Source organism: Thamnophis sirtalis, unplaced genomic scaffold (assembly GCF_051295495.1).
Source record: "Thamnophis sirtalis isolate CommonGarterSnake01/CBP01778 unplaced genomic scaffold, rThaSir2_p1.2 scaffold_6, whole genome shotgun sequence".
Lineage (NCBI taxonomy): Eukaryota > Metazoa > Chordata > Lepidosauria > Squamata > Natricidae > Thamnophis > Thamnophis sirtalis.
Window position 1 is genome coordinate 133741127 of NW_028261386.1, and position 25520 is coordinate 133766646.

Below are 25520 nucleotides of genomic sequence, written 5' to 3' on the forward strand. Positions count from 1 at the left end.
CAGACACAGAACATCTAGAACTGGCCTGTTTCTCATGCATAACCATTTTGATTGCTGGTGGTTGGGTGAGGGCTTCCTTCTCCTCCTGCACACACAGACCACGATAAACCATGATAGTTGTTGCTATGCTCCCAAGGCATTTATCTCTGCGAAACGAAGCAGCCCTAGCATTAAGCTAGCTTGGTCTATAATTCCATGCTAAAGTCTTCCCCCTCCTTCAGGCCAAAGAGCCTGGTATTTCTCTTTTCCTCAAGCACTATGGCAACCTTAAGAGGGCCAGCACACATTTTCATGGCCACAGCCAACTCTTTCATCCCAGTGGCGCCTGGAAGAGCAAAAACCACTTTTTTTTTTTAATTCAACAAGACAGCGCATAGTTTGCATCTTTCGCTTCCCCCCTATTTATACGCAGCACAAAATCCTTTGTGATTCTCAGCCTGAAGAGCTCTTGCCAAGGATTGCAGAATGCTTTCTCAAGCATAGCACATTCTGTATAATGGGCCTCATTGTTCACAGAACGTGAAGGGATTTTACTGTGGTTGAGAAATGACCGTGTTTATATATGCTATTAAGGAAAAATGGGGATGTTTTCATTCATCTGGCATATTTCAAGCTTTGTTTTTGGAAACTTTAAATTAGAAATTATAATCTTTCATTGTTATAATTACATGTAATTATTGAAGGGGGAATGTATAATTATTGCTAAGAGGGAGAGCTAGCAAGCCCACCATGGAAAAGGCTACAGCATGAATGATAGGCAGGAAAGCAGGGAGAGCGAAACAGGTGCCTTGAATCCGGGACTGTTATAAACGCTCATTTTGAACAATGTACTCTGGGAAGAAATATTATAATGACTTGTAAAGATAATGAATAACAACAATAATAATAAACTGGCAGTTTAAACTTTAAATAGCATTTAGGAAATTTGTGCATTGACAAAATTGCCATTTGCCAGCCTGGGTTTTTGAGAAGAACTCAATGCAAATGAAAAACAATGGCAATTGTGATTTCACATTATGTATAATAATAGATTTTTTAATCCATATATCTATTGCCAAATCAAGGTAGCAAATATACCTAACTGTTCTGTCCCCCCTTCTCCGCTCGTTAAACAGATGACAGGCAAACAACTTAAAAGGAACTCTCTTTATCGGTTCTCGGCTCAAACTGGCTGCGAGCCCAAAAATAATATAAATACAGTCTCTGACCAGATAACAGAATACTAAACAAAAACTCTTACAACGCAATGCACTTCTCCAAGCGTATCCTTGAATCAGGGTTACAGAAAACAAAGCACTTCTCCAAGTGTATCTTACATAAACCACGACTGATGATCAATCAATGTTGAACGAACCAAGGAACGTTGACTCCTGCAACTAGGGCGTGGCACCATCCATCCTTTTATCCCCAGAATATGCCCCTAACGAGCCCCAGCTGCATAATTAATCTTGCATCCCGAAAAGACTCACAGAAGACTGCTGCTGAGTCACAACACCTAACACTCTTGCCTATTTTCCCCACAACAATCCTGTGGGGTGGGATAGGTTGACAGAAAGAGGCAAGCCCAAAGTCGCCCTTTCGTGCCTAAAGGAAAACTAGAATTCACCGACTCCTAGTTTCTAGCCCAGGACATTCACCGACTCTTATGTCTTGCTTTGCTTGCATAGATAGACCCCTTTAGGGATAAGCATTGCAAAGCTAATTCTAATGCATTACCAGGCCTCTTGGATTTGCCCTGGGAATTTCTTTTGCGAAATAAATAGTGATAGGGTAACACAGGACACAGCTTTGACCCTTTCCTCTCTTGCAAACATGTATATTCCCTTGGCCTTCTCATGAATGCTGCTTCAGCTCCAGTGGAACTAGAATCTGGCACATGTCTATGCTAGCTCTATTTCGGCAAAGGCTTCAAAAATTTTTCCCTTCCAGCCAAGGATGGTGTTTACGAAACCTGTGATATATTTCCATTTTTTCCTAAAATGTAACATTATTTCTAGCTGAACACGTACCCAGCAACCACTAAAACAAGGAGTATCACTGTAGTTGGCATGAAGCTCAGAACAAAAATATTTTCAAGCGGAGCTGACCTCAGCTTGAATCTGGGATTCCAGGAAGAGTCCAAACATCAAAAACACAAACAGCAAGGAAGGAACAGTGGGTAGGAATCAACAGCAATGCAATGCGATGTGCCAAATAATTCGTTCTTATGCCTTGAAAACACTGAATATGTGACAAAAGGCCCAGCTGTGCCTAAAGACTTCCGTTTTGTGCTTGTTAGCAAAGCATCCCCAAATTTAAGGAGCAACATGACTGCAATGATGTTAGAAAGGTGGTGGGAGTGGACAATAATTGGGGGGGGGGAGGATGGTGTCAGCAGGGATCTAGAGGCAGGACATATTAGCAATAGCAGTTAGACTTATATACCGCTTCGTAGGGCTTTCAGCCCTCTCTAAGCGGTTTACAGAGTCAGCATATCGCCCCCACAGTCTGGGTCCTCATTTCACCCACCTCGGAAGGATGGAAGGCTGAGTCAACCTTGAGCCGGTGAGATTAGAACCACTGAACTGCAGATCACAGTCAGCTGAAGTGGCCTGCAGTACTGCACCCTAACCACTGCGCCACCGGGGTCCTGCATATTGGTGGCTGCCCCACCAGTATGGAACAGTTTGATTTCAGAGGTCAGGATGGACCCCATATTTTCTTTCTTTTTTTAAAAAAATGGCGGTCAGCTTCATTTTGCTGGTCCTTTGGGACATAAGTAGGTATTTCCAATATAGCCAATTTCATTGTATACACGATGTACAATGACAATAAAGGCTATATATTTGTTGGGCTGCCTTTTCCCTAATTTTTTTTTTTCATTTTATATTCAGTGTGTTTTACCTTTTATGAAGTTTACTATAAATGGAAGGGTTTTATGGGACTATTTGTTCTTATTGATTACAAATCACTGGAGTCTGATGCTTGAGGGTAGTCTATGAATAAATGGGATCCCTGCTGGCTTCATCACAGAATTGAGAAAAATGACACTTTGAACAGGATTTAAGAAGCTGATTCTTCCTTTGCTCCACTTTTAAGACTGCATAAATAATGAAACTTGATCAAATCAAAAGCCTAGCGACATGGACCCCATTCATCTATGTCAAATTCATGGTTCTCCTGCTTGCTGGCTACCAAGCATCACAGAACTAAGATATCAAAATTGTTAATTCTCTCTCTTTCTCCCTCTCCCTCCCTGTGTGTGTTGGGAGAGGGGGGAGAGAGAAAGCACATCTTGGGATGAATATTGTTTTCCTCACTGATTTCCCAGGTTTTCCTCAGAGGTTTTTTCAGAGAAAAGAGAACTAGTTTTCTGGACAATTAACATTTCCTGCAATGGGGGCTTTTATCTAAGGTAAGGATCCCTGGGGATTCAAATTGATCATGTAATAGGGAACAATGGGCAGCTCACAGGAGAAATATCAGCTGAGGACACATTCGTCAGTCTGTGTTAGCTTGTGCCTTACCGCATTCTCACCCAAGAAGGCCGAAGTGGTCCTACACGTGCACTCCTATCTTATATATTTTATTTGTTTACATACAAATGAAGTCACTGCAGTCACTGAAGGCTATGAACCATCATGTGAGTTGGTAGATGGATATTTTTTTTCACTTCCCAGCCCAGAGATTAGAGCAGTGTTTCTCAACCTTGGCAACTTGAAGATGTCCGGACTTCAACTCCCAGAATCCCCAGCCAGCATTCACTGCACTGGCTCCCTATTGGTCTCCGATTGCGCTTCAAGGTGCTAGTCATTACTTTTAAAGCCCTACGTGGCTTAGGACCAATACGATATCACAGGTTGGGCCTCCTCCGGGTGCCGTCGGCCGGACAATGCCGGCTGGCGGGCCCTCGGTGGAGGGCCTTCTCTGTAGCTGCTCGGGCCCTGTGGAACGATCTACCCGTAGAGATCCGGACCCTTTCCACTCTCTCGGCCTTCCGAACAGCCACTAAAACCTGACTGTTCCGGCAGGCCTGAGGCTGCTGAATAATGTCCAGCCGCATCTAGACAGAATGGATGGTGTGTTATTTTTAATAACTGTATCTTGTTATTCCTGATTTTTAACTTTTTATCTTGTCTCTGTAAGCCGCCCAGAGTCCTACGGGATTGGGCGGCATACAAATTTATTAAATTTCAATTTCAATTTTTGATTCAAGAACACACATCTTGCATAGAAAATTACATCAAAAGCTACAAATTGAAGTGCTTATGTTTGGAAAGGGAATCATGCTTACCTCTACAGCATGACTTTCTGTATTAATTATAAATATCTGTCCACCAGAAGCAGCCCAGATGGTTTCTTCCATCACAAGAAGACCTCTGACGGGAAGAACCCCCAATTTCACCGTTTTCTGTGGTTCTGAGTTCCAGCTCCCATCTTTTGCAAAAAGAAATGAAAGATTTGTTGTTGTTGTTTTTTAAAAAAAATCATTTTATTTATATAATAATCGCCTTGGTACACATTTTATATGATATATATTTTATTAATGATAAAATATTCTTGCCTCAAATTGATTTTTTTCTATCTTTTGTTCTCTTCCAAAACCGTTTTTTTTTAAACCAAAGTCTATAGCCAGAGGGTAGGTATTTAAAAGTACCATACTGTATGTTTATTTTGGATGTTTTTAACGTTGCTTTTCTTGTTTTAAAATGTTTTACTGTTTTTATTGTGATATAGTTTTGAACTGTAAGCTGCCCAGAGTCATTGACTGAGATGGGCGGCTACAGAAATTGAATGAATGAATGAATGAATCTTTAAACCCTTAAAGCCCCCTTTGCTTGTTAGGGGGAAAGCTATTCAAAGCTATTTTTCAAATATTAGAAGAGGAAGTGAAATTGGATTGTTAAAAACAAAATCTAAGTTGTTATCACGCATTAGCATCTAAACCCAAACGCTTCGTTTTGTAATTGGAAATATTCCACTAATTGCCAATCTTCCTCCCAACATTTGACAGTTCTCTTTATACAACCCTCACAACACAAAGAGAAAACAGGAGTTCAGAGTAATATAAAAGCTAATTCTGGACAGTAACTCAGGATTTGTCATGAATTCCATTTAATTAAATATAATATCCTTCTCTTTGCCCTCCGGCAATGGAGAAGAGTTCTCTTCTGTTTGATTGAGCGAGCATTCGTCTTACTGCTCAATAGCTTCCTTATTTTCTTTATTGTGTAGCACCACTGACATTTCAACAGAGCTTCTAAATTGGCTCTGTGAACAGAGATTGTTAATTGAGTAGCGCAATGGTGCATAAACAATGAGATAAATGATTACATACTGGCTTGTTTTTATCTCAGCAGAGGCAAAACTAAAAATACACAGCAATAGTTAAAAGGAACTCAGTTTTAACACTTTCGAAATTAATGTTTACTTCAATGATTATTCAGAATTATAGCTATCATCAACAATTGAAGGGATCCCTATATACTAAGAGCAAAACAAAAAGTTTTCATGAGACTACCATTGTAGCAATTTGATTTGATTTGATTTGATTATATTTATATGCCGCCCTTTTCCCCCGAAGGGGACTCAGGGCGGCTCACAATTCAAATCAGGGAAGGGGGGTACAGACAGAAAATAAAAGACGAAACATAACAATACATAATTTAAAAACACACAACAGTCATACCAATTCGAGACGGGGGCAACAGCTCTTTAGCCCCAGGCCTGTCGGAACAGCCAGGTTTTAAGGGCTTTGCGGAAGGCCTGGAGGGTGGTGAGGGTGCGAATCTCCACGGGGAGTTCGTTCCAGAGGGTCGGAGCAGCCACAGAGAAGGCTCTCCTCCGGGTAGTCGCCAGTCGGCACTGGCCGGTGGATGGAATTCGGAGGAGGCCTAATCTGTGGGATCTAATCGGTCTAGTGGAGGTGATTGGCAGCAGGCGGTCTCTCAAGTACCCAGGTCCAATACCATGAACAGCAATTCCTCTGTTCAGTGTTTTAATTCTTCAATTGACACAGGTAGTTGGGTAAGAATCACCAAGAACAACAGAGCTGTATTTATTTTATTTATTATTAAGCACCCATGCTGCCCATTTCACCCAGGTGACTCTAGGCAGCTCAAGGTCATATAATTAAAATACAATATAAAACCTTAAAAGAATAAACAAAAACCAGACACTTAAAATCCAGTTAAAATTCAGTTGTATTTGCTCCTTTCACCATTATATCTCTCTGAAGTATTAGGCCCTTTAACTGGCTCATATTACGGAATTTTAAATAGTGAACACTACCCAGTTCAAGACGACAATACTAATCTATAGAGCTCTGAAGAAATTGAGATACATAAACCTGCCCCAAACGTACAAAATAACTTCTAAAGTAATTATTTCTACCTGGACAAATGAGACTGATGAACTCTAAAAGTGACAGAGACTTTTTGACAGAATCCTCAATTCTTCCAAGGGAGATCAAATTACCCTACCTCAACTTTGTACTCCGAATGACCAATGCCATGTTGTCAAATTGAAATTCTACTGGTCTTTAAACCAGTTTTCTGGTTGCATGATGACAAACGCTCTCTTCCTTCCATCTTTCTTTTAATTGGTACAAAATACCTGAATTTTGGACATTGTCCTGAATGCCATTGGAAAGGTGACTTATAAATGATGTCAAATCAATAATGTTATTTATAAATTATGTCAAATAAATAACTGATATTGGACATATCACCAGAACATGGAATTACTGCCTCTCAAGCCAATAAAAGGGCTTCCTGGGCAACACATTAGACTGGCCAGATTATTTTCTCTTGCACCATGTGAACAGCTGGAATACAACACATGTTACTCTCTGAATGTGAGTGTTAACCAGTATTAGAAGCTGAGAGAAATGCATTTCATTTTGTTTCTTCTGCTGATACTTAAAACAAAGCTGGCAATGCCAGAAATTGTTGGCAAACTTGGATGAAAAATATTTTGACCTGAAGAATTAAGTATGCAACTTGGATTCTCCAATGTCAACTTGTACCAATTATTATTGGGTCAAATCCTGCCCCAGCCTTTATTATACATCTGACAAAATAGGTCAGCATTTCATTAAGCTGCCTCTTCAGCATGATTGGAAAAGCAGCTTGAGCTGACAAAGATTATAGTTACAAAACTGGGAGAAAGAGTGAAATTTCCTTTGCAATCTAGAGTAAGAAATAATTTTGTAATTCTACTTGCATTTGCTGCAAAGAGAATTGGAAGCTTCTTTTTATTTCATGTTAGTCTTTTTCCCCTTCCTTCCTTCCTTCCTTCCTTCCTTCCTTCCTTCCTTACTTCCTTCCTTCCTCTCTTTATTGTGGTGTTTTAACTTTTGACTGGGAGCAACCCAAAATTGGTTAGCAGGCAGGTGGCTGTACAAATGTTTTAAATAAATAAAATGTGTTTGTAATGTTCTTGTAAAACTTTCAATAAAATGTATTTTAAAATGTTACAAAGTGGGAGGCTTATCTGGGAAGAAGGGAACATGGAGACCACTGTATGTGCTTTGTTTAGGCATAAAAAAAAGCTATAATCACAGCAACCCGAAGCAGATGCAAACTCCGTTGAACATAGAGCTGCCTTAAAGAGAGTCCATTGCTATGTAATGGATGTGCTTTGATCTCTCTTCTTATTTACCCAGTTATTTGTGATATAAAAAAGACGCTTTAAATGTATGTTGCTGATAACTGACTGCACTATTTGCAAAAATCTACCATCCTACTATTAAGAATATTGAGAGGTTCAACATTCGCAATAAAATTAATTGAATTGAAGCAAGTATTTGGGAAAATCTATGTCCTAAGATAACAAACCTACCAGACGGGGTTTTTAATATTTGTAATCTTGCAGCATAAAGAAACAAGAGCTGAATGTGTTTGGTAGATGTAAGGCCGAGGGAGTCCAAATTTCTCCTCTAACCATTTCTCCATAAACAACCAAGATACTGTATTTTATAATTTTAAACCTCACACTAAACTTAAGATCATTACTGCAATAGAAGAAAATATATGTAGCTCATGATTGAATTGTGGAGTTCTTGGTGCTCTTTGACGTGGTTGTTTGGCTTTGCAGACATTTAATTACCCAAACTGGATTCACATTGATGAAGCTCTCAGCCTCTGTTTTGCGGCTTGCTTTTCGGCTGCCATTGAAACGGGAAGGGAGGGCATGGTATTTGGGTGAGGGAAATAATCTGTACAGGAGGACGGTTAATTGGAAGTTGTTCTCACCATTCGTTTGCGCATGGGGCAAGGAGGGGAGTTTCCCGCCAAGGCCAACTATCCGGCATACCAACCTGATGATGATTTTTGAAGATGTCTCCCACCTGACAGCTGTGGTGATATATGATTGGACTATGGACTGGGGTTACCAAGGGGAGGGGAATGGGGTATGTATTGGTATCTAATGCTTTCGCGCGCTTTTGCTCAGATCCAGCTTTGCTTAGCTTCTATTTACTTATAATCAGTAAAAGTACTCTTAATTCTGCAAAATGGGAGTTGAGTGGTTTCTTTCTTGGTTAATAAGTGAAGCAGCCGTGACATTAGCTAATTGGGTAATGAAATGCCTGAAAGCAATCATCCACGCTCGGAGGGCACCGAGGAACTCCATTGATCATTATTTTGATTCAAATGTATTAAAAGTTAACAAAAGAGTTACTCCTCTTTGTTAACTGTTAATACTTTTAATAAGGAGGCTCATTTTTAACAAGTACATGCTAGGCCAGGAGTGTCAAATTCGATTTCATTGAGGGCCGCATCAGGGTTGTGTTTGACCTCAGAGGGCGGGGGGGGGGCTGTGGGCAGGGGGGGGGGCATGGCCAGCTTGACATCACTCGTGCCGAGGGCGCCTATGGTGGCCCAAGCATTCTGCCAGCCAAAGTGGAACTCGGGGCGGTCACACACGGCCCTCCTGAGCTCCATTTTTGTTGGCAGTCCTTTGCTGCTTCCAGGGCAGCCCCTCGGGCCAGATCTAAGCATCCTCTGGGCTGGATCCGGCCCACAGGCCTCGACTTTGATACCCCTGTACTATACCATTTTGAGGAAATCAATACATGGAATAGGACAAACCACTGGCCTAAACATTTAAACGTACATTATTTTTCAATTAAAACTGCAATAGATACTTTAAAGATAAGTGTGCGCATGCAAGCGCAAGAAATAATCTTAAAGCCACTTTATGTTACATCTTTATATTCACGCCACCTCTTAGAATGATTAGGAATTAATTATTTATGAAGTAAACATGCAGTATCTACATAGGCCTCCCCATCCTATTGCTCTCCAGCTGTGAAAGGGCTGCAGTTCTCTTAATTTTCAGTCCAGATGAGCAAAAGACTTACAAGAAATGGCCCACCTCAATTCTCTTCAGTTGGAAAAGACTAATTTTTTTTTTAAACTTTTGTATTACCGTATATACTCGAGTATAGGTCGGCCCGAATATAAGCCGAGGCACCTAATTTTACCACAAAAAACTGGAAAAGTTATTGACTCGAGTATAAGCCTAGGGTGGGAAATGCAGCAGCTACCGGTAAATTTCAAAAATAAAAATAGATACCAATAATGTTTTTGAATATTTATTTCAAAGAAAACCAGTAAACTAGCTCTGGGACATCGTTATGTGGCTGCTTGCCATAACAAGGAGGAGGTGGGACATCGTTGCAGAGCGGCAGGAGGGGGAGGAAGGGGAATCGTAAGACAGCCCTGCATTACATTAGAACGTGAGGAGGGGGGATGGTGCGGTGCGCGCTGCGTGGCAAACTGACACAGAGGGAGGGGAAACTCACAGGGGCGCCGGGCCATTCACGAGCGTCACCCAGCGGCATGGCCCTGCCCCTTTTTCTCCTCCATTTCGGGCACATTTTTCACTGACTCGAGTATAAGCCGAGGCGGCTTTTTTCAGCCCAAAAAGTGGGCTGAAAAACTCGGCTTATACTTGAGTATATACGGTATGTGTTTCTTTTAATTGTTGTACGGCGCCCTGAGTCCTTGGGAGAAGGGCGGCATATAAATCTAATAAATCTCAAATCTCACTATGCGAACTGTTAAAACTCCTGTGAAAACTGCCATCGGGATTGTCAATATACGTAGGTTTGTGACCCAAGAACCTGTTTCTAATGTAAGAGTTCCTATTCTCAATCTGCATGGGAAAAATTGAGAGACGTGTTGCTTACGAAATTACAGACTAAGCAGTTTTTTTCTGATATATATATATGCAATTTCTGATGACCGCTGGTGCCGACAGCAATCCAAAGTGAAAATGTGAGTTTAGGGGGGGAAAAAATCACAGTAATGGAATCTGTGTCTATAAATATTGCAACTCAGAAACCCTTAACATTCCCGTACCTTCCAATTTGGTGTAGATCGCAATGTTTCCATTGACGAGGCCAGCAAATAAATGGTGAGCCTTGTATGCTAAGCTCATCACAGTAGACTTTTCGGGAGCGAAGAAGTGTTGGAGACGGATTTTCTTGGAGCCTTGGCTACTTTTGTAAAGAGAGATGCTATTTAAGAAGAACGGGAAATACTTTAAAAATCATGATATAAAAGGGGAAACGGAAAACCAATTCATTACATTCAAAAGTCTATAGACCAGTGTTTCTCAACCTTGGTGACTTGAAGTCCTGTGGACTACAACTCCCAGAATCCCCCAGCCAGCTATGCTGGCTGGGGGATTCTGGGAGTTGAAGTCCACAGGACTTCAAGTCACCAAGGTTGAGAAATGTCTTCAAAGAAAACCCAGAGTCCATTTGCCTCTTGAAAATGCACTTTTGGGATTACATTCAAAAATTCCTTTTCCTCTCAATGCTTTTATGTTCTTTATCCAGAAATATCAATATCTTATCTTTTGTAGCTCTAGATATCTTTTCAACATCTGGAGCTACAAATCTGAGCCTTTTGATTATTACTTCTTCTTTTTTTGTTGGCCTATAGAACAACTGGAACCACAGTGCATGGAATTGGTGAAAGAACAAGATTGAAAGACTGAAAGATTTACCATCAACATCTAAAACATTTCATTGTTTAAGGCCTTATTACTGTAAAATACTCAATATGTCTGCCTTAATTTACTTGTGGCAAATTACCAAAAATTACTATTTATTTTATCTCTGAACGCATCCCACTGCTTGCAAGGAATGGGAAATCATCCTCATTTGTTTTAATGCAACATAGCATTTTTCTATAGGGATGTGCAAAGCTTTAAATAAATTAGATCTTTCAAAATAACATGGATTAGGTTTAGCTGTTTGCTACAAGTAATTGATTTAGTGCATCTCTCTCTCTCTCTCTCTCTCTCTCTCTCCCTCCCTCCCTCCCTCCCTCTCATATAGAGCTAAATAATCTACAGAAATTAGACACAAACATGAAAAAATACCTTCCTTCTTCCATGCCTAGACAAATAGTAGGCACATTGAGGGGTTTTGTAGCCATGTCTCCAGATTCAGGAAACATATTATTTGATTCTTTGGATTTCTCATCTTCAGGAATATAGACCATACAGAGAATTCTTGACTCCACATTGAAGCATTCAATGAGCTTTGGACTGGAGTTTTGAAATGATACAATGGCAATTTGGCCCATTTGATTAGTACAACTGCCAATCTGTATTATAGAGAAAGGTTTTAGCTTATTTCATAAGCAATAACATTCTTTAACTAATAACATTCATGATTAAATTAGTTACCAAAAATCATTAAGTTTTAAATAGTTAAATTAAGGAGTTTCTGGAAACTGGATATTAAAAGAAAATAATAATATTATGTGCCTATCTTACTGACTGAAAATATGGGAAAAATATTTCACTTGCTAATCACAGAGTTTTGTTCTCTAAAAAAATATTCTTTATTTGTTTAACAGCATTATGTACTACAAATACGTAGATAGGTAAATATTTAATGTACAAGAAATAGTGACATTTTCAGCTTTTATTTCTTAATCCTACAATATAGACATAATTCTATATTGGATCATATTGCCAATGAGATTCAATACAAGCGACTTTTTGCACGCAATGACAATGGTTTTAGGAAATTATTAACTTGCATGATTTCTGTTAAATATATTTCATATTTCTGCTAAGGTTAAAAACATCTCAGTCTACCTGTACAAAAGAATGTACAAAAGTCACATGCCCACAACTATTTCTGATTTGTCCTCCCCAGTCATTCTCAGGACCAAAAGTCTCAACATTTTAAACTGTTAAGAGGAAATTGAGACCAAGTGATGATTTGCAAAAATCCATATAGCTGAATATTGGGCACAGAAATCAACTTCAGGCCACAACATACACTGTTGCATAATGTCAAAGGATCCACCCATGACTCTACTTTCCAAGTACAGTAAAATTTCTGTACTGTACAATTTCTAAGAAAAGAAGTCTTAAGAAAGGCTTACAATGAGAACTGTCCTGTTGCTTTCATGCATTAAGCATCACCTGTTCTTTACTCTATTCAATAATCCCTTTTTATCAGGGTGGAGTCAGGGCAACTGAATAGACCTGAGCATTTACTAGCTGGATGCCCTTCCTGGTGCCTATGTGGAGTTCACAGTAGATATTTTCTCTCTTGCCCTGGTAAATAAACACCTGTCTCACTGCCTAGGATTGAACTCTCAATCTTCTAAGAGGGAGGTGAGCATATTCACATCTAGGCCACCGTGTCACATACCTATAGTATATATCTATATCCTGTAGTATCTATATCTATGATTGTGAAACAGAATTTGCAAAAGTGAATTCATTTCTAGACTATTATTCCATTCTCTATAAATGCTATTATGTGAGCTTTGAAAAAATTTCTTACCCACAGAAAACCATACTCCGTAGAAAGAGAATCAGGGTCACTTTCCTCACATAAACAAGGTTCAGGATTATAAGCAGCACATTCAACCTTAACACACCAAATGAGAAATTGTTAGTAAAAATGTCATATATTTTGCTATGGCAATAAATAAAGAAATGAATAAATAAATAACGCTTTTCTGACCCACTGCTAGTAAAACTGAAGCCAATGAGCAAAAGAAGATCGATTTCTATCTTGCACAAATGTATATAATTAACCACTTTTTCTGTCTAACAGTTTTATGTTCTAGGTCAATTTTTGGATTTTGACATTAAGTTAGTGAAAAATGCTTCCAGTCCAAATAACTGATAAAGAGGAAATAAAATTTAACTTTAGGTAAAGTAACTTAGAGTAACATGCATGTTTCAATCTGTTCATTAGCTAGTTAGCAAACAAAATCAATGATCTTTACCTTAAATTCCTGTTGTTTGGCCATCATTACAGGCATGTGTTTCACAAGGAGTGGATGCTTCTCTTTTCTAATCTGGTTCCCATCATCATCTATACAGAACCAACCCAGAAGATTTTCATCAGCTGTAATGGCAAAAGGGGAAAAAGAAATGTCTTTGTTTCCAATAAGTCATTGCTATGTTATTATGTCATAGCAATAGCAATAGCAGTTAGACTTATATACCGCTTCATAGGCCTTTCAGCCCTCTCTAAGCGGTTTACAGAGTCAGCATATTGCCCCCAACAATCTGGGTCCTCATTTTACCCACCTCGGAAGGTTGGAAGGCTGAGTCAACCTTGAGCCGGTGAGATTAACCCTCCTTCAGTTTAATTTATGTAACTTTTAAGCGCAGCAAAAGAAAACCTTACCTAAAGCAAGTTTAGCCATTTGTAAACTTCTGATCCACGACTGCTTGATGGCAGGTGTAAATGTATTGAACACAGCCGTAAAGAAAGTGGGCCGTCCCGATCTATTAAAATTAAAGAAAATAAGTCATAGCACCTATTCCTGTCGCACAATAAAATAAAAGTATGCCATATACTCTTTTGGCAGGCAGAAAACAAAGATTCATTAGCACCAAATTAATTATTACACTTTCTATTGAACAGCATTAGTTTTTATTTCAACACTGAGAGGAACACTTTCATAATTTGCAAATAGGTTTTATTCAACGCCTGTTCTCAGAAAAGACCTATCATTTCTCTCAGAGTTGGGAACGGTTCCTGTTTGGGACAAGAGGCTGGGCGTGACCCATCAAAAGCGCGAACGTCATAAGCGCGCCGACAACACCGCGGCGCTAAAACCGCGATTTCAAAAGCGCGCCAACAACAGCACGCCGACAACAGCGCACCGACAGAAGCGCGATTTCATTTAAGGTAAGATTTAGGGTTAGGTTTAGGTTTAGGGTTAGGTTGAGGGTTACATTACAGCGCACTTCTGTCGGCGCGCTTTCGGGCTAATTAGTCGCTCATTCATCGCGCGGTTTTGTCACTGCGCTTTAGACACCGCGGTTTAGTCAGGCGCGCTTTTGTTGTGTGCGCATTTGTGGTGGAACCGAGGCTGACATTCATAGTCACTGTATCCCATTATTATTAGACTCCATTCCTAGCATAAATGATCAATGTCCTATATTGATAACCTCGAATAGCCTTTCAGGCAATTGTGGTTTCCTTGCACTGAGAAATACAAGTTGTGTCAGAGTTATGATACTATCTCTTTTACTCGTGGGTTGCTGGTTTAAAGCAAGATCAAAGCTGAGAAATTGGTAAAGTATTATCCTACTGAAACAGGGTTACAGAAATTCACTAGATTAGGATTTCTTATAACTTCTGAAATATATTAGAGAACAAGAAGATAATAAGCAGTCAGGCTGAGGCCGGCACAACTGTTCATTCTCATACAAGGAAAGGAAGTTTTGATTCCTTATGAAGCTCTGCTTTTTAAAAACTGTATCAAATTATCTAGAGAAGGAGGATTGTTGGCTCAAACTACAGGTAGTCCTCGATTTAGGCGTGACCCGTCAAAAGCGCGGGGGACAAAATCACGCTCGACGAAAGCGCGCATGTGACGTCATCACAGCGCGATGAAAAAAATTAAAAATTGAAATAAAATTAAAATTAAAGCAAGCCGATTCACATAAAGGTAAGGGTTAGGGTTAGGGTTAGGTTTAGAGCGTTAGGGTTACGTTTACCGTTAGGTTAAGGGTTAGCGTTAGGTTTAGCGTTACGTTAACGGTTAGGTTTAGGGTTAGATTTAGGGTTAGGTTAAGGGTTAGGTTTAGGGTTAGGTTTAAGGTTAGGTTTGGGGGGGTTAGGATAAGGTTTTCGCTTTTTTTTTTACATTTTTCGATCACAGCGCGATGTTTTCATCGCGCTGTGATGACGTCAAATGCGCGCTTTCGTCGAGCGCGATTTTGTCCTCCGCGCTTTTGTGGTGGAACCGATTTAGGACCATAATTGAATTCAGAACCTTTGTTGCTGAGACATTCGTTAAGAAAGTTTTGCCCCATTTAAAAACCTTTCTTGCCATATTTGTTAAGTGGATCACTGCAGCTGTTAAGCTAGCAACATGGGATTTATATTTCCGTTTCCCCTGGACACCTAAAACGCTTCCTACCTCTGTGGTTATGAGGTGCATACAGTCCACTCACATCTTGAACATGGTATAAATTATGAGGTACCGTTTGCCTGGAGCTCGTTACGCAGCGACGGAGAGCTGGAAAATTGCTGCCAGAAAAAACGTCTCCCACATAAAGACAGATCCTATCAAGATCTGCTTCCGAGCACACGGCCATCATCCTTATTTTGCAACACTAAACATGATCCTCCTTCCTCCTACCCAGAAGCTACATTTTACTGTGTTGGCTTTCGTGACAACTTCCCCTCAAGGGCTTTCCAGAAAATGTGTCCCCTCTGTAGTTCAAAGGTTGCTACTAACTTGTCCTGTTTTCCTGGAAGCTGAAGTTGAATCCGACAGCGATCTGCGGCTCTAATTTCATCTTCTTTTTTCAAAATGAGTCTCTGTAAACCCGAGGTCCAATCATGGGCCACCGACTGATTTAAATTCTGGTGGAACAACGACGACAACAAGAACAAATGTTGAACGTTCACATGACGTTACATTAAGTTTATTTTTTTCCCGTGGTATCAAAAACCCGTGAAGCTGGACTGCAAACCATTTTAAGATACACCGTCAGAATTTAAGCTAAAATTTCTTTTGCAGATGCAATATGAAAAGGCCTGCAACCAAAATCTATCGCCATTCTATGTAATTTTTACTTGAAAGGAACACAGGCATATTGTACAGCATGGATTAAAACCAGAGGGGGGTGGGGGGGAAACCATGTCAGTAGGATTAAAGAATGCTTAAACAGACCTGGTGGCATAATGCTCTATGCCAGTGTTTCTCAACCTTGGCAACTTGAAGATGTCTGGACTTCAACTCCCAGAATTCCCCAGCCAGCGAATGCGGATTGTCATAGATAAAATCTGTGGGGCCACTGAAGGTCAGCAATGACTTAATGGCATATAATCATTCCTAATTAATCAATAACCAAAAGTGCCTTTATCACAGCCTACCACAAAGTAATTTTTCTTTATGGAATAGGAAAACAAAGCTTAATGATATAGTGCAGTGTTTCTCAACCTTGGCAACTTGAAGATGTCGAATGCTGGCTGGGGAATTCTGGGAGTTGAAGTCCAGACATCTTCAAGTTGCCAAGGTTGAGAAACACTGCCTTTGACTATTATGATAAGCTATGATTTAGCACGAGGATGAGTCTACATTTCCTGGAAATTGTATTTTCTTCATCTTGTAAGAAGTTCAAAAATTATGGCTTCGTTATTTGAGCTATAGCCAACATCAATTGCTTTAATAACCCAGTTTTGAAAGCCGTGGTTGAATGGTAGTTTGTTTCTATTAGACCATAATTAAAATAAAGACCATAATTAAAATAAAGCATTCAGTGGTTGGTTGATACAACTAAAATGAAGTCGTAATGGTAGTGCTTCTTCAGGTTTGGTCCAAGGGGAAGGCATGGGATGGCTACACATTGGGGGTGCAGCTAAGCTGGATTCTATCGCAAGATAGTTTATCATCTCTCCCCCCCCCTTTATGCTACTCTCTCCCCCCCCCTTTATGCTACTTTCTTTCTCGTCTGTGTGTTTGGTTGCTGTGGACTTGCATTGGACTATTCATTGCCCCAGGGAGAAGGCGGTTAGCCTGGAACAGCACTGGGAGAGAATGGGAGGCTGTCTTCATCTGCTGCTACTGCATCCCCCTTCCTCTCCCCTCGGCTTGGCCTCCCCTGTTGGTGCATTCTCCCCCCCACTGGGCCGTTGCCATTGCCATTGCAGGGCCTTTTGCTGGGTGGGACTAGACTCCTCTTGGAATGCGGCTTTTGGACCTTTTGGAGTATATCTTCATCTGCTCTTTTATCTACACTTTCATCTGCCACGGCCATTGTTGCCTGATGCCGCCTTGGACCTGCGGCCACAGATAGCGCCACTACTGGCCGAGCGGGGGTACTTACAGTACATAGAAGGCCCTCTCCTTGCCTTAACCATCTTGGACTTTTTTTTGGACCTTCCCAGAACTATTCGCACTTTAAACCAATCAATTTTTTTGCGCAATTTATAATTTCTTTCTTTTCTTTCACCTTTTTCTTCCGTCTTTGTATGGGTTATGCTTGAGGTACGCTTGAGATGGATGAATGTCCCACTTTTTTATGATCATATTGTTGTAATTTTGTGTTTTTAACTTCTTACGTGGGGACTGTTTGGGGGAGTGTATGAGTATGCGTGATTCGGAGGACCTGCCGGGAGTTGCGGGGGCCACGGGGGTGGTTGAGGGGACCAGAGACACGGGAGAGGGTCGGGGTATTGCGGTCGTAACAGGGAGGGGCAGATACGGCGGGGACTTTAGGGCAGGCCATTACCGGGGAAGGAGGGTTCGCTACATTACAGAGATCCCTCCTTCCGGCCCTAGGAGTCCCACTCCAAGACCAGATGGCGCAAGTAGTCAGGACCCTGGTCTCAGGCTGTTGTCGCTAAATGCCAGGTCTGTTGTACATAAAGCTCCTCTCGTCCGGGACTTAATTTTAGACGAGAGGGCAGACCTGGCATGTATTACTGAAACCTGGCTGGGCCCAGAGGGAGGAGTCCCCCTTGTAGAGCTGTGCCCAGAAGGATTTCAGGTGCTGCATCAGCCGAGAGCCCAGGGAAGGGGTGGGGGTGTGGCCGCTGTTATCCGAGAGTCGTTAGTTCCTCGTAGGGTCCCTGCTCCGGAGATTGTCGGGTGTGAGTCTTTGCTGTTAAAGTTGGACCTCAAGGGTCAAGTGGGTCTGCTGCTAACGTACCTGCCTCCCAACAGCGTTGCAGCAGCCCTCCCCTCGCTCCTCGAGTCGGTAGCCGAGCTGGCAATTGAGTTCCCTAGGTTGATGGTCCTGGGGGACTTTAATTTGCCGTCGCTCGGTGAAAACTCTGATGGGGCGCAGGAGTTCATGGCTTCCATGACAGCCATGGGCTTGACCCAAGTAATTCGGGGCCCAACCCATTCAGCGGGACACATGCTTGACCTCGTATTTCTCTCGGAGCAGTGGATTTGTGATCTTGGTCTGAGGGGGAGTGACATCATACCCCTGTCGTGGTCAGACCATTGCCTACTGAGGCTCGACTTCCGGAGGCCAAACCCCCACTGTAGGGAGGAGGAACCGACCAGGTGGTTCCGCCCCAGGCGTCTTATGGAGCCAGTAAGGTTCCAGACAGAGCTTGGGGTTATTCCTGACTCTTTCGCCCACAATCCGGTGGAGACTCTGGCTGCTGCGTGGCACTCGGCAGCGTCGGAGGCCCTCGACCGGATTGCGCCACTGCGGCTCCTCCGAGGCGGCGGATCCCGGAGACCCCCTTGGTTCACCGAGGAACTCCGGGAGATGAAGCGCCGGAGGAGATGCCTAGAGCACCGTTGGAGGTCCGATAAGTCCGAATCGAACCGGGCAATGGTAACCACCTGCACCAGGGAATACACCAGGGCACTTAGGGCAGCAAAAAGATCGCACATAGCCACCCTGGTAGCATCCGCTGAGTCTCGCCCAGCCGCCCTGTTTAGGATAACCCGCTCCCTATTGAACAAAAGGGAGGCGGGGGAACCCTTGCAGGGCAGAGCTGAAGAATATGCCCAATTCTTAGCGGACAAAATTGCTCGGTTTCGGTCGGACTTGGACTCCACCCCCGCAGTTCCAGCCGAGGCGCAGGGGGACCAAGTAGAACAGCTCTGGGTTGAGTTTCAAGACGTTACCCCCGGGGATGTGGACAAGGCCATGAGAGCTGTAAGTACTTCCACCTGCGTTCTGGATCCGTGTCCCTCATGGCTGGTTACTAACTGCAGTGAGGTGACACGAGGCTGGATCCAGGCGGTTGTGACCGCCTCCCTTCGGGAGGGGAACTTCCCCGCCGCACTGAAAGCGGCGGTGGTGAGACCCCTCCTGAAGAAACCATCCTTGGATCCAGCTGTTCTTAATAGCTATCGTCCAGTCTCCAACCTTCCCTTCCTGGGGAAGGTTGTTGAGAAGGTGGTGGCCTTCCAGCTCCAACGGTCCTTGGAGGAAGCAAACTACCTAGACCCCTTCCAGTCAGGCTTCAGGCCCGGTTACAGCACAGAAACCGCTTTGGTCGCATTGATGGATGATCTCTGGAGAGCCAGAGATGAAGGACGTTCCTCCATCCTGGTCCTCCTTGACCTCTCAGCGGCTTTCGATACCATCGACCATGGTATCCTTCTGCGACGACTGCGGGAGATGGGAGTGGGAGGCACCGTGTTACGGTGGTTCTCCTCCTACCTCTCGGACAGGTCGCAGTCGGTGTTAGTGGGGGGGCAGAGATCGTCCCCTAGGCCCCTAAATTATGGGGTGCCTCAGGGTTCGGTCTTGTCCCCCCTACTATTCAACATCTACATGAAACCGCTGGGAGAGATCATCCGCAGGCACGGGATTAGATACCATCAATATGCGGACGATACTCAATTGTATCTGTCCGCCCCGTGCCAAATCAATGAAGCGGTTGACGTGATGAGCCGGGGTCTTGAGGCCGTTATGGACTGGATGAGGGTGAACAAGCTTGTGCTCAACCCAGAAAAGACCGAGTGGCTGTTGTGTTTCCCTCCCAAAGATTTGGTTATTATTCCACCACTCAGGCTGGGGGGTCAAATTTTATACCCCTCAGAGAGGGTTCGCAACTTGGGAGTCCTCCTGGATCCACAGCTGTCATTTGACCACCACTTAACGGCTGTGACCAGGGGGGCATTCGCCCAGGTTCGCCTGGTGCGCCAGTTGCGACCCTACCTGAATCGGGAGGCTCTCACAACAGTCACTCGGGCCCTTGTGACCTCTAGGCTGGAATACTGCAATGTGCTCTACATGGGGCTGCCCTTGAGGAGCATCCGGCGACTTCAGCTAGTGCAGAATGCAGCCGCGCGAGTGATTGCGGGTGCACCCCGATTCACCCGCATAACACCTATCCTCCGCGAGCTGCGCTGGCTACCTGTTGATCTCCGGATGCGCTTCAAGGTGCTATTAATCACCCATAAAGCCCTACATGGCAGTGGATCTGGATACTTGAGAGACCGCCTTCTGCCAATTACTTCACTACGACCGATAAGATCTCATAGATTAGGCCTCCTCCGTATTCCATCGGCCAGCCAGTGTCGGCTGGCAACTACAAGGAGGAGGGCCTTCTCAGCAGTAGCCCCGACCCTTTGGAACGAGCTCCCCGTGGAGATTCGTACCCTCTCCACCGTCCAGGCCTTCCGCATAGCCTTGAAGAACTGGCTCGCCCGTCAGGCCTGGGGATAGGATAGTTACCCCGCCCGAATGATGAGTGTTTGTTGCTTGCTATTTTATTACATGTTTTGTCCTAATGTCTGTATTCCCCTTTCCCAGTTTTTGTGTGAGCCGCCCTGAGTCCCCTCAGGGAAAAGGGCGGCCTACAAATTCTAATAAAATTCAATTCAAATTCAAATTCAATATCATGAAGGTTTGATCCTTTCAAGGAATGCTGGCTGGGGAATTCTGGGAGTTGAAGTCCGGACATCTTCAAGTTGCCAAGGTTGAGAAACACTGCTCTATGCTAAAGAAACACTGCTATTAACTCATGATACGAGCGTATGGCATTTTTATTAACATCACTGAGTAAAAATACCTTATTGAATATCCTATGCTTGGATTGCACATATGCAAATAGGTTAAGTACAACAAACTCAGCATGGCATCGCTAATCTACTTACAACTCCACAGTTTACCATTTAACAATAATCGCATTAGCATCGCATAAAAGAATACAGGTGTTTGCTTAACCTGAAAACTTAATTCTACCTCCATTACTTGTTACCTGATAGTTTCCCTTCAGGCTGCATATTAGTTGACTGATTTGGCCAACGACATTCAAGTCATGTAAGAGGTTCTGCAGATCATTGTACAGTTGCCCTGGACCCATATAAAGCTTATCTGAAAGACAAAAATATGCCATTAAAGGTCTGAATAAAGTAAGACAGTCATTTGTTATTGCAACGAAAGTTAATTGTAATTTAATAAATTTATATGCCGCCCAATCTTGTAGGACTCCAGGCGGCTTACAGAAACAAGACTAAAAGATAAAAAGTTAAAAATAGGAAGAGGGGAAAACAAATTTAAAAGCAACGCACCATACGCTCAATCTAAGTGGGGCCGGACCTCGTTCGTGAGGTCAACAGCCCCAGGCCTGAAAGTTGCAGAAATAGTACGTAAAGTGGATATAAAAAGTCTATACACCCCTGTTAAAACGCCAGGTTTTTGAGATGCAAAACACACACAAAAAAGTCAGACTGAGATAAGTTTCAGTTTCAGTTTCAGTTTTGGTTTATTTGTATGCCGCCCTTCTCCAGGAGGGACTCAGGGCTGCGAACAATTCAAAGGGGAAAAGGGAACATAAAACACAATACACATAATTAAAATACACGAAAATCACACAGCCATACCAGTCGAGAGGGGAAGGGAACTCATCAACCCCAGGCCTGACGGCACAGCCAGGTTTTGATAGCTTTCCGGAAGGCCTGGAGAGAGGTGAGGGTCCGGATCTCCGCGGGGAGTTCATTCCAAAGGGCCGGAGCTGCCACAGAGAAGGCCCTCCCCCGGGTAGTAGCCAGGTGGCATTGGCTGGTGGACGGAACCCGGAGGAGGCCGACCCTGTGAGATCTGACGGGTCTTTGGGAGGTAATTGGCAGCAGGCGGTCTCTCAAGTACCCAGGTCCAATACCATGAAGGGCTAGAGATAAACCACTTCAAAAAAAATTTCCACCTTTTAATACATTGTATAAGCTATGCAATTCAATTGAAAAGCAAATTGAGATTTTTTTTTAGGGGGGGGGAAATAACAATAAAATAATGTGGTTGCATAAGTATGCACATTCCTTATATGTAGGGATGTGGCTGTGCTCAGAAATAACCACATTCAAATCGATATGAAATAGTAATCTGTGCGCACCAATTACAGTGACTCTGATCAAGCCCCTATAACGTTCAGCTGTTGTAGTAGATTTTCTGTGATGTTTACTCATTTGCCTCTTACATCAAAAGCCCTGGTCTACAAGGATGTTATTGGAAAGGATCAGAGAGGAGAAGGATACAAAAAAAAATTTCCAAGGCATTGGATATATCATGGAAGAGGAATTGAAAACAACTGGATGGCATGTAATCAGTCTATGCACTTGCATGTTTAATTACAGATTGATTCAACACTGAATCAATTATAACTTAATTATAGATTGGTTCAACATGATTAAGCAGCCTATACTGTATATGTTTGTGTATATGCATAAACTTAGGAACATTTTGCCGCGTGATTTTGTGTACCTGAGAAATCCTATCCCATAAGGCAGTGGCTCCCAAACTTGGCAACTTTAAGACTTGTGGACTTCAACTCCCAGAATTCTGGGAGTTGAAGTCCACAAGTCTTAAAGTTGCCAACTTTGGGAACCACTGTGGTAGGGTCACATCGCCGGAAGGGCTGACCCTGTCATGTTTGGCCTCTTGGTTTTTTATTCTTTTATTTTATTTTTAAAAGAGTAACAGGGATGCTAAATCCATTGGGACGAGATAGTGTGATCTTGAGGAAGGACGGCGGTGGTGGGCAGGTTGTCTCTCATGATCAGAAGGCAAATAAGACCCCCTAAGTCCATGATGGCGGACCTATGGCACACGTGGCTCAGGTGGCGCACGGAGGCCTCTCTGCCGGCACATGAGCCCCAGCTGAGCTCCACCAAGCAGGCGCTGATGATTTTGGGGTCTCTGCAAAGACCCATACAAGCCCTCGATAGGCATCCAACAGGAAGCGCCTCAAAGGAACAGATAGAGGTAAATCCTAGAGAGGCAGGAAATGCATCACTGAGCAATGGAGATGAATGCTAGAGAAGAGTAAAGCTGCACGTGGACAAGGGGAGAGCAGGGGGGGGGGGAGGGTGCGGCCCAGAGGTGGCATTCTGCCCGTTTGCCCCGGTTTGGGTGAACCAGTAGCGGTGGTGGGAGGCTGCGGCCACCTGCCCAGCTCTGGCTGGAGAATTCTGGGAGTTGTAGTCCACAAGTCTTAAAGTTGCCAAGTTTGGGAACCACTGCCATAAGGCTTTCCTTGGTAGGAAGCCCTATATACTAACAATACTCTGTCCATGACTTTGTGCCAATTAAAACGGTAGAAATAGGGCAGAGGTTGGGGTTTCCTCATTTCCAGCCATATTTCAACCCAGCTGTTTCCACTCTGTGAAAATAGGCACCCCTGGTGTGAGAACCACCTTGAATATATTCAGGTGCATACATGCTCAGACAGGTCAACAACATGGGATTGACAAAGCAATGCAGCCTATCCTAATAAGAAACTATCTGTGATCTAAATAATGTGAAAATAATTGTGGTTGTCGGTGACCCAACCATTGTGTAGATGTGATCTACCTATAATGAGAGGTAGAGGTGGCACAGTGGGTGGAGTGCAGTACTGCAGGCCACTTCAGCTGAGTGTTATCTGCAGTTCAGCGGTTCAAATCTCACCGGCTCAAGGTTGACTCAGCCTTCCATCCTTCCAAGGTGGGTGAAATGAGGACCCAGACTGTGGGGGCGATATGCTGACTCTGTAAACCGCTTAGAGAGGGCTGAAAGCCCTATGAAGCGGTATATAAGTCTAACTGCTATTGCTATTACTATAATGCAAGAGCAGAGTTACATAGCAACATCACCTTATCAAACATTCAGAAGCAAGGTTTTTATTACGAAAAAGAAAAAAAGAAACCGAACGAAGCATCCTACAGAAACAGAGTTCAAATAAAGGAAAGCTTTCACTAGTGATTTAGATGTTGCTCTCCAACAGACTGGCATGAAATGCCCCTCATTAATATTAAAGTTGGGGATCAAGGAACTACGTGCTTTTAGATTTTCTTGCTCTATAAACCTCCTGCATCGTGTGTGTGTGTGTGTGTGTGTGTGTGTGTTACATAAGCTCTTTACACACTTAACAATAGTTGCCATTGGCCCTGTGCTTTTCCTTGGTTACCTCCGAAATTGCCACCCACTCCCGGTTGTCATGCCGAGTAATTGAACAACCTGAATAACAGAGGCGATTCTGATGCTTGCTTGCCCCGATAAACCCAATTACATTTATAGAGCAGAATCACACAAAAAAACCCTGCATTCTCAGTTAGAATGAAACATGATTATGTATTAAACAAGCTCACAAATGAGGGTGATGGGAATTAAAGTGACCCTGAAATTTGATCAAATCATGTTTAATTTTATAGCGGTAAATACAGTGATTTGGGGGGAATTAAACATTGTTCTAATAGATATAAAAGCATAAATCTTTAACTAATCTTCTTAATTAATCTATTATGCAAAAACTCATGCAATCTCCAAAATTGGCAAAGTGAATCCAAATCAGTTTTCTCAAAAGTAAGTGGATCTAGTGCTGTTAGAACGGTACATAGAACCATGGAGTGGACGGGTGCCTCAGAGGTCACCTAGCCTGACCCTTTGCTTAACGGGAGATCCATTTAAGCACATCCGACGACTACACAGCCTCTGTTTGAAGATCTACACTGAGGGGAAAGAGACCATTTCATAAGGAAACTTGTTCCACTGCTTGAGAGCTTATCCTGTCAGTAATTTCTTTTTTTCCCCCGTAATACCTAATCTCAATCTATTTTCTGAAGAGTCAGCGTAGGGCAGTGTTTCTCAACCTTGGCAACTTGAAGATATCTGGACTTTAACTCCCAGAATTCCCCAGCCAGCATTCGCTTTTTCAGGGGGGAGGGGGAGACCCATGTCAGTGTACTTACCACCCACATTACAGATGGTGAGAATAATAATGTGGGACCTTCTGTTGCTCTTAAAGCTCATCCTCCTGCTTCTAAGTGTACACTATCTACGGGCTCTTTAACAATGACAAAAGCTTGCTAAGTTTTCACAAGTTGCACAGCAACAGCAGGAGCCTCAAGGGAGGAAGTAATGATATGAAATACAGGTGGGTGGAAGGATCAGTTAAAGGAAGCCTAACCAGGCTTGGAGCTGTGAAGGCACCATGGAATTTAACATCTGTTGTGAAAGGCGCATAGCATTGCACATACTTTTTTTTTTAACTTCACAACAATAAATTAAATGCCCAACCCTTCACATTTCTTAGAAAAATCTAACCATCTCTTTAAAAGAAGAACAGAGCAGCT

General features: G+C 42.8%; 1 protein-coding gene across 1 annotated transcript in view; it reads right to left on the reverse strand.

Annotated features, from left to right (window-relative positions):
- ARHGEF10 (Rho guanine nucleotide exchange factor 10) overlaps window positions 1-25520 on the reverse strand; it is a 110732-nt gene that overhangs the window by 20875 nt on the left and 64337 nt on the right. The window contains exons 19-26 of the mRNA XM_087718985.1: window positions 21173-21288; window positions 15729-15856; window positions 13661-13761; window positions 13254-13375; window positions 12803-12889; window positions 11377-11603; window positions 10347-10504; window positions 4274-4416 (exon numbers count right to left, since the gene is read on the reverse strand). Coding sequence (XP_087575111.1) covers window positions 4274-4416; window positions 10347-10504; window positions 11377-11603; window positions 12803-12889; window positions 13254-13375; window positions 13661-13761; window positions 15729-15856; window positions 21173-21288 — 1082 coding nt within the window. The remainder of the gene's footprint in view (window positions 1-4273; window positions 4417-10346; window positions 10505-11376; window positions 11604-12802; window positions 12890-13253; window positions 13376-13660; window positions 13762-15728; window positions 15857-21172; window positions 21289-25520) is intronic.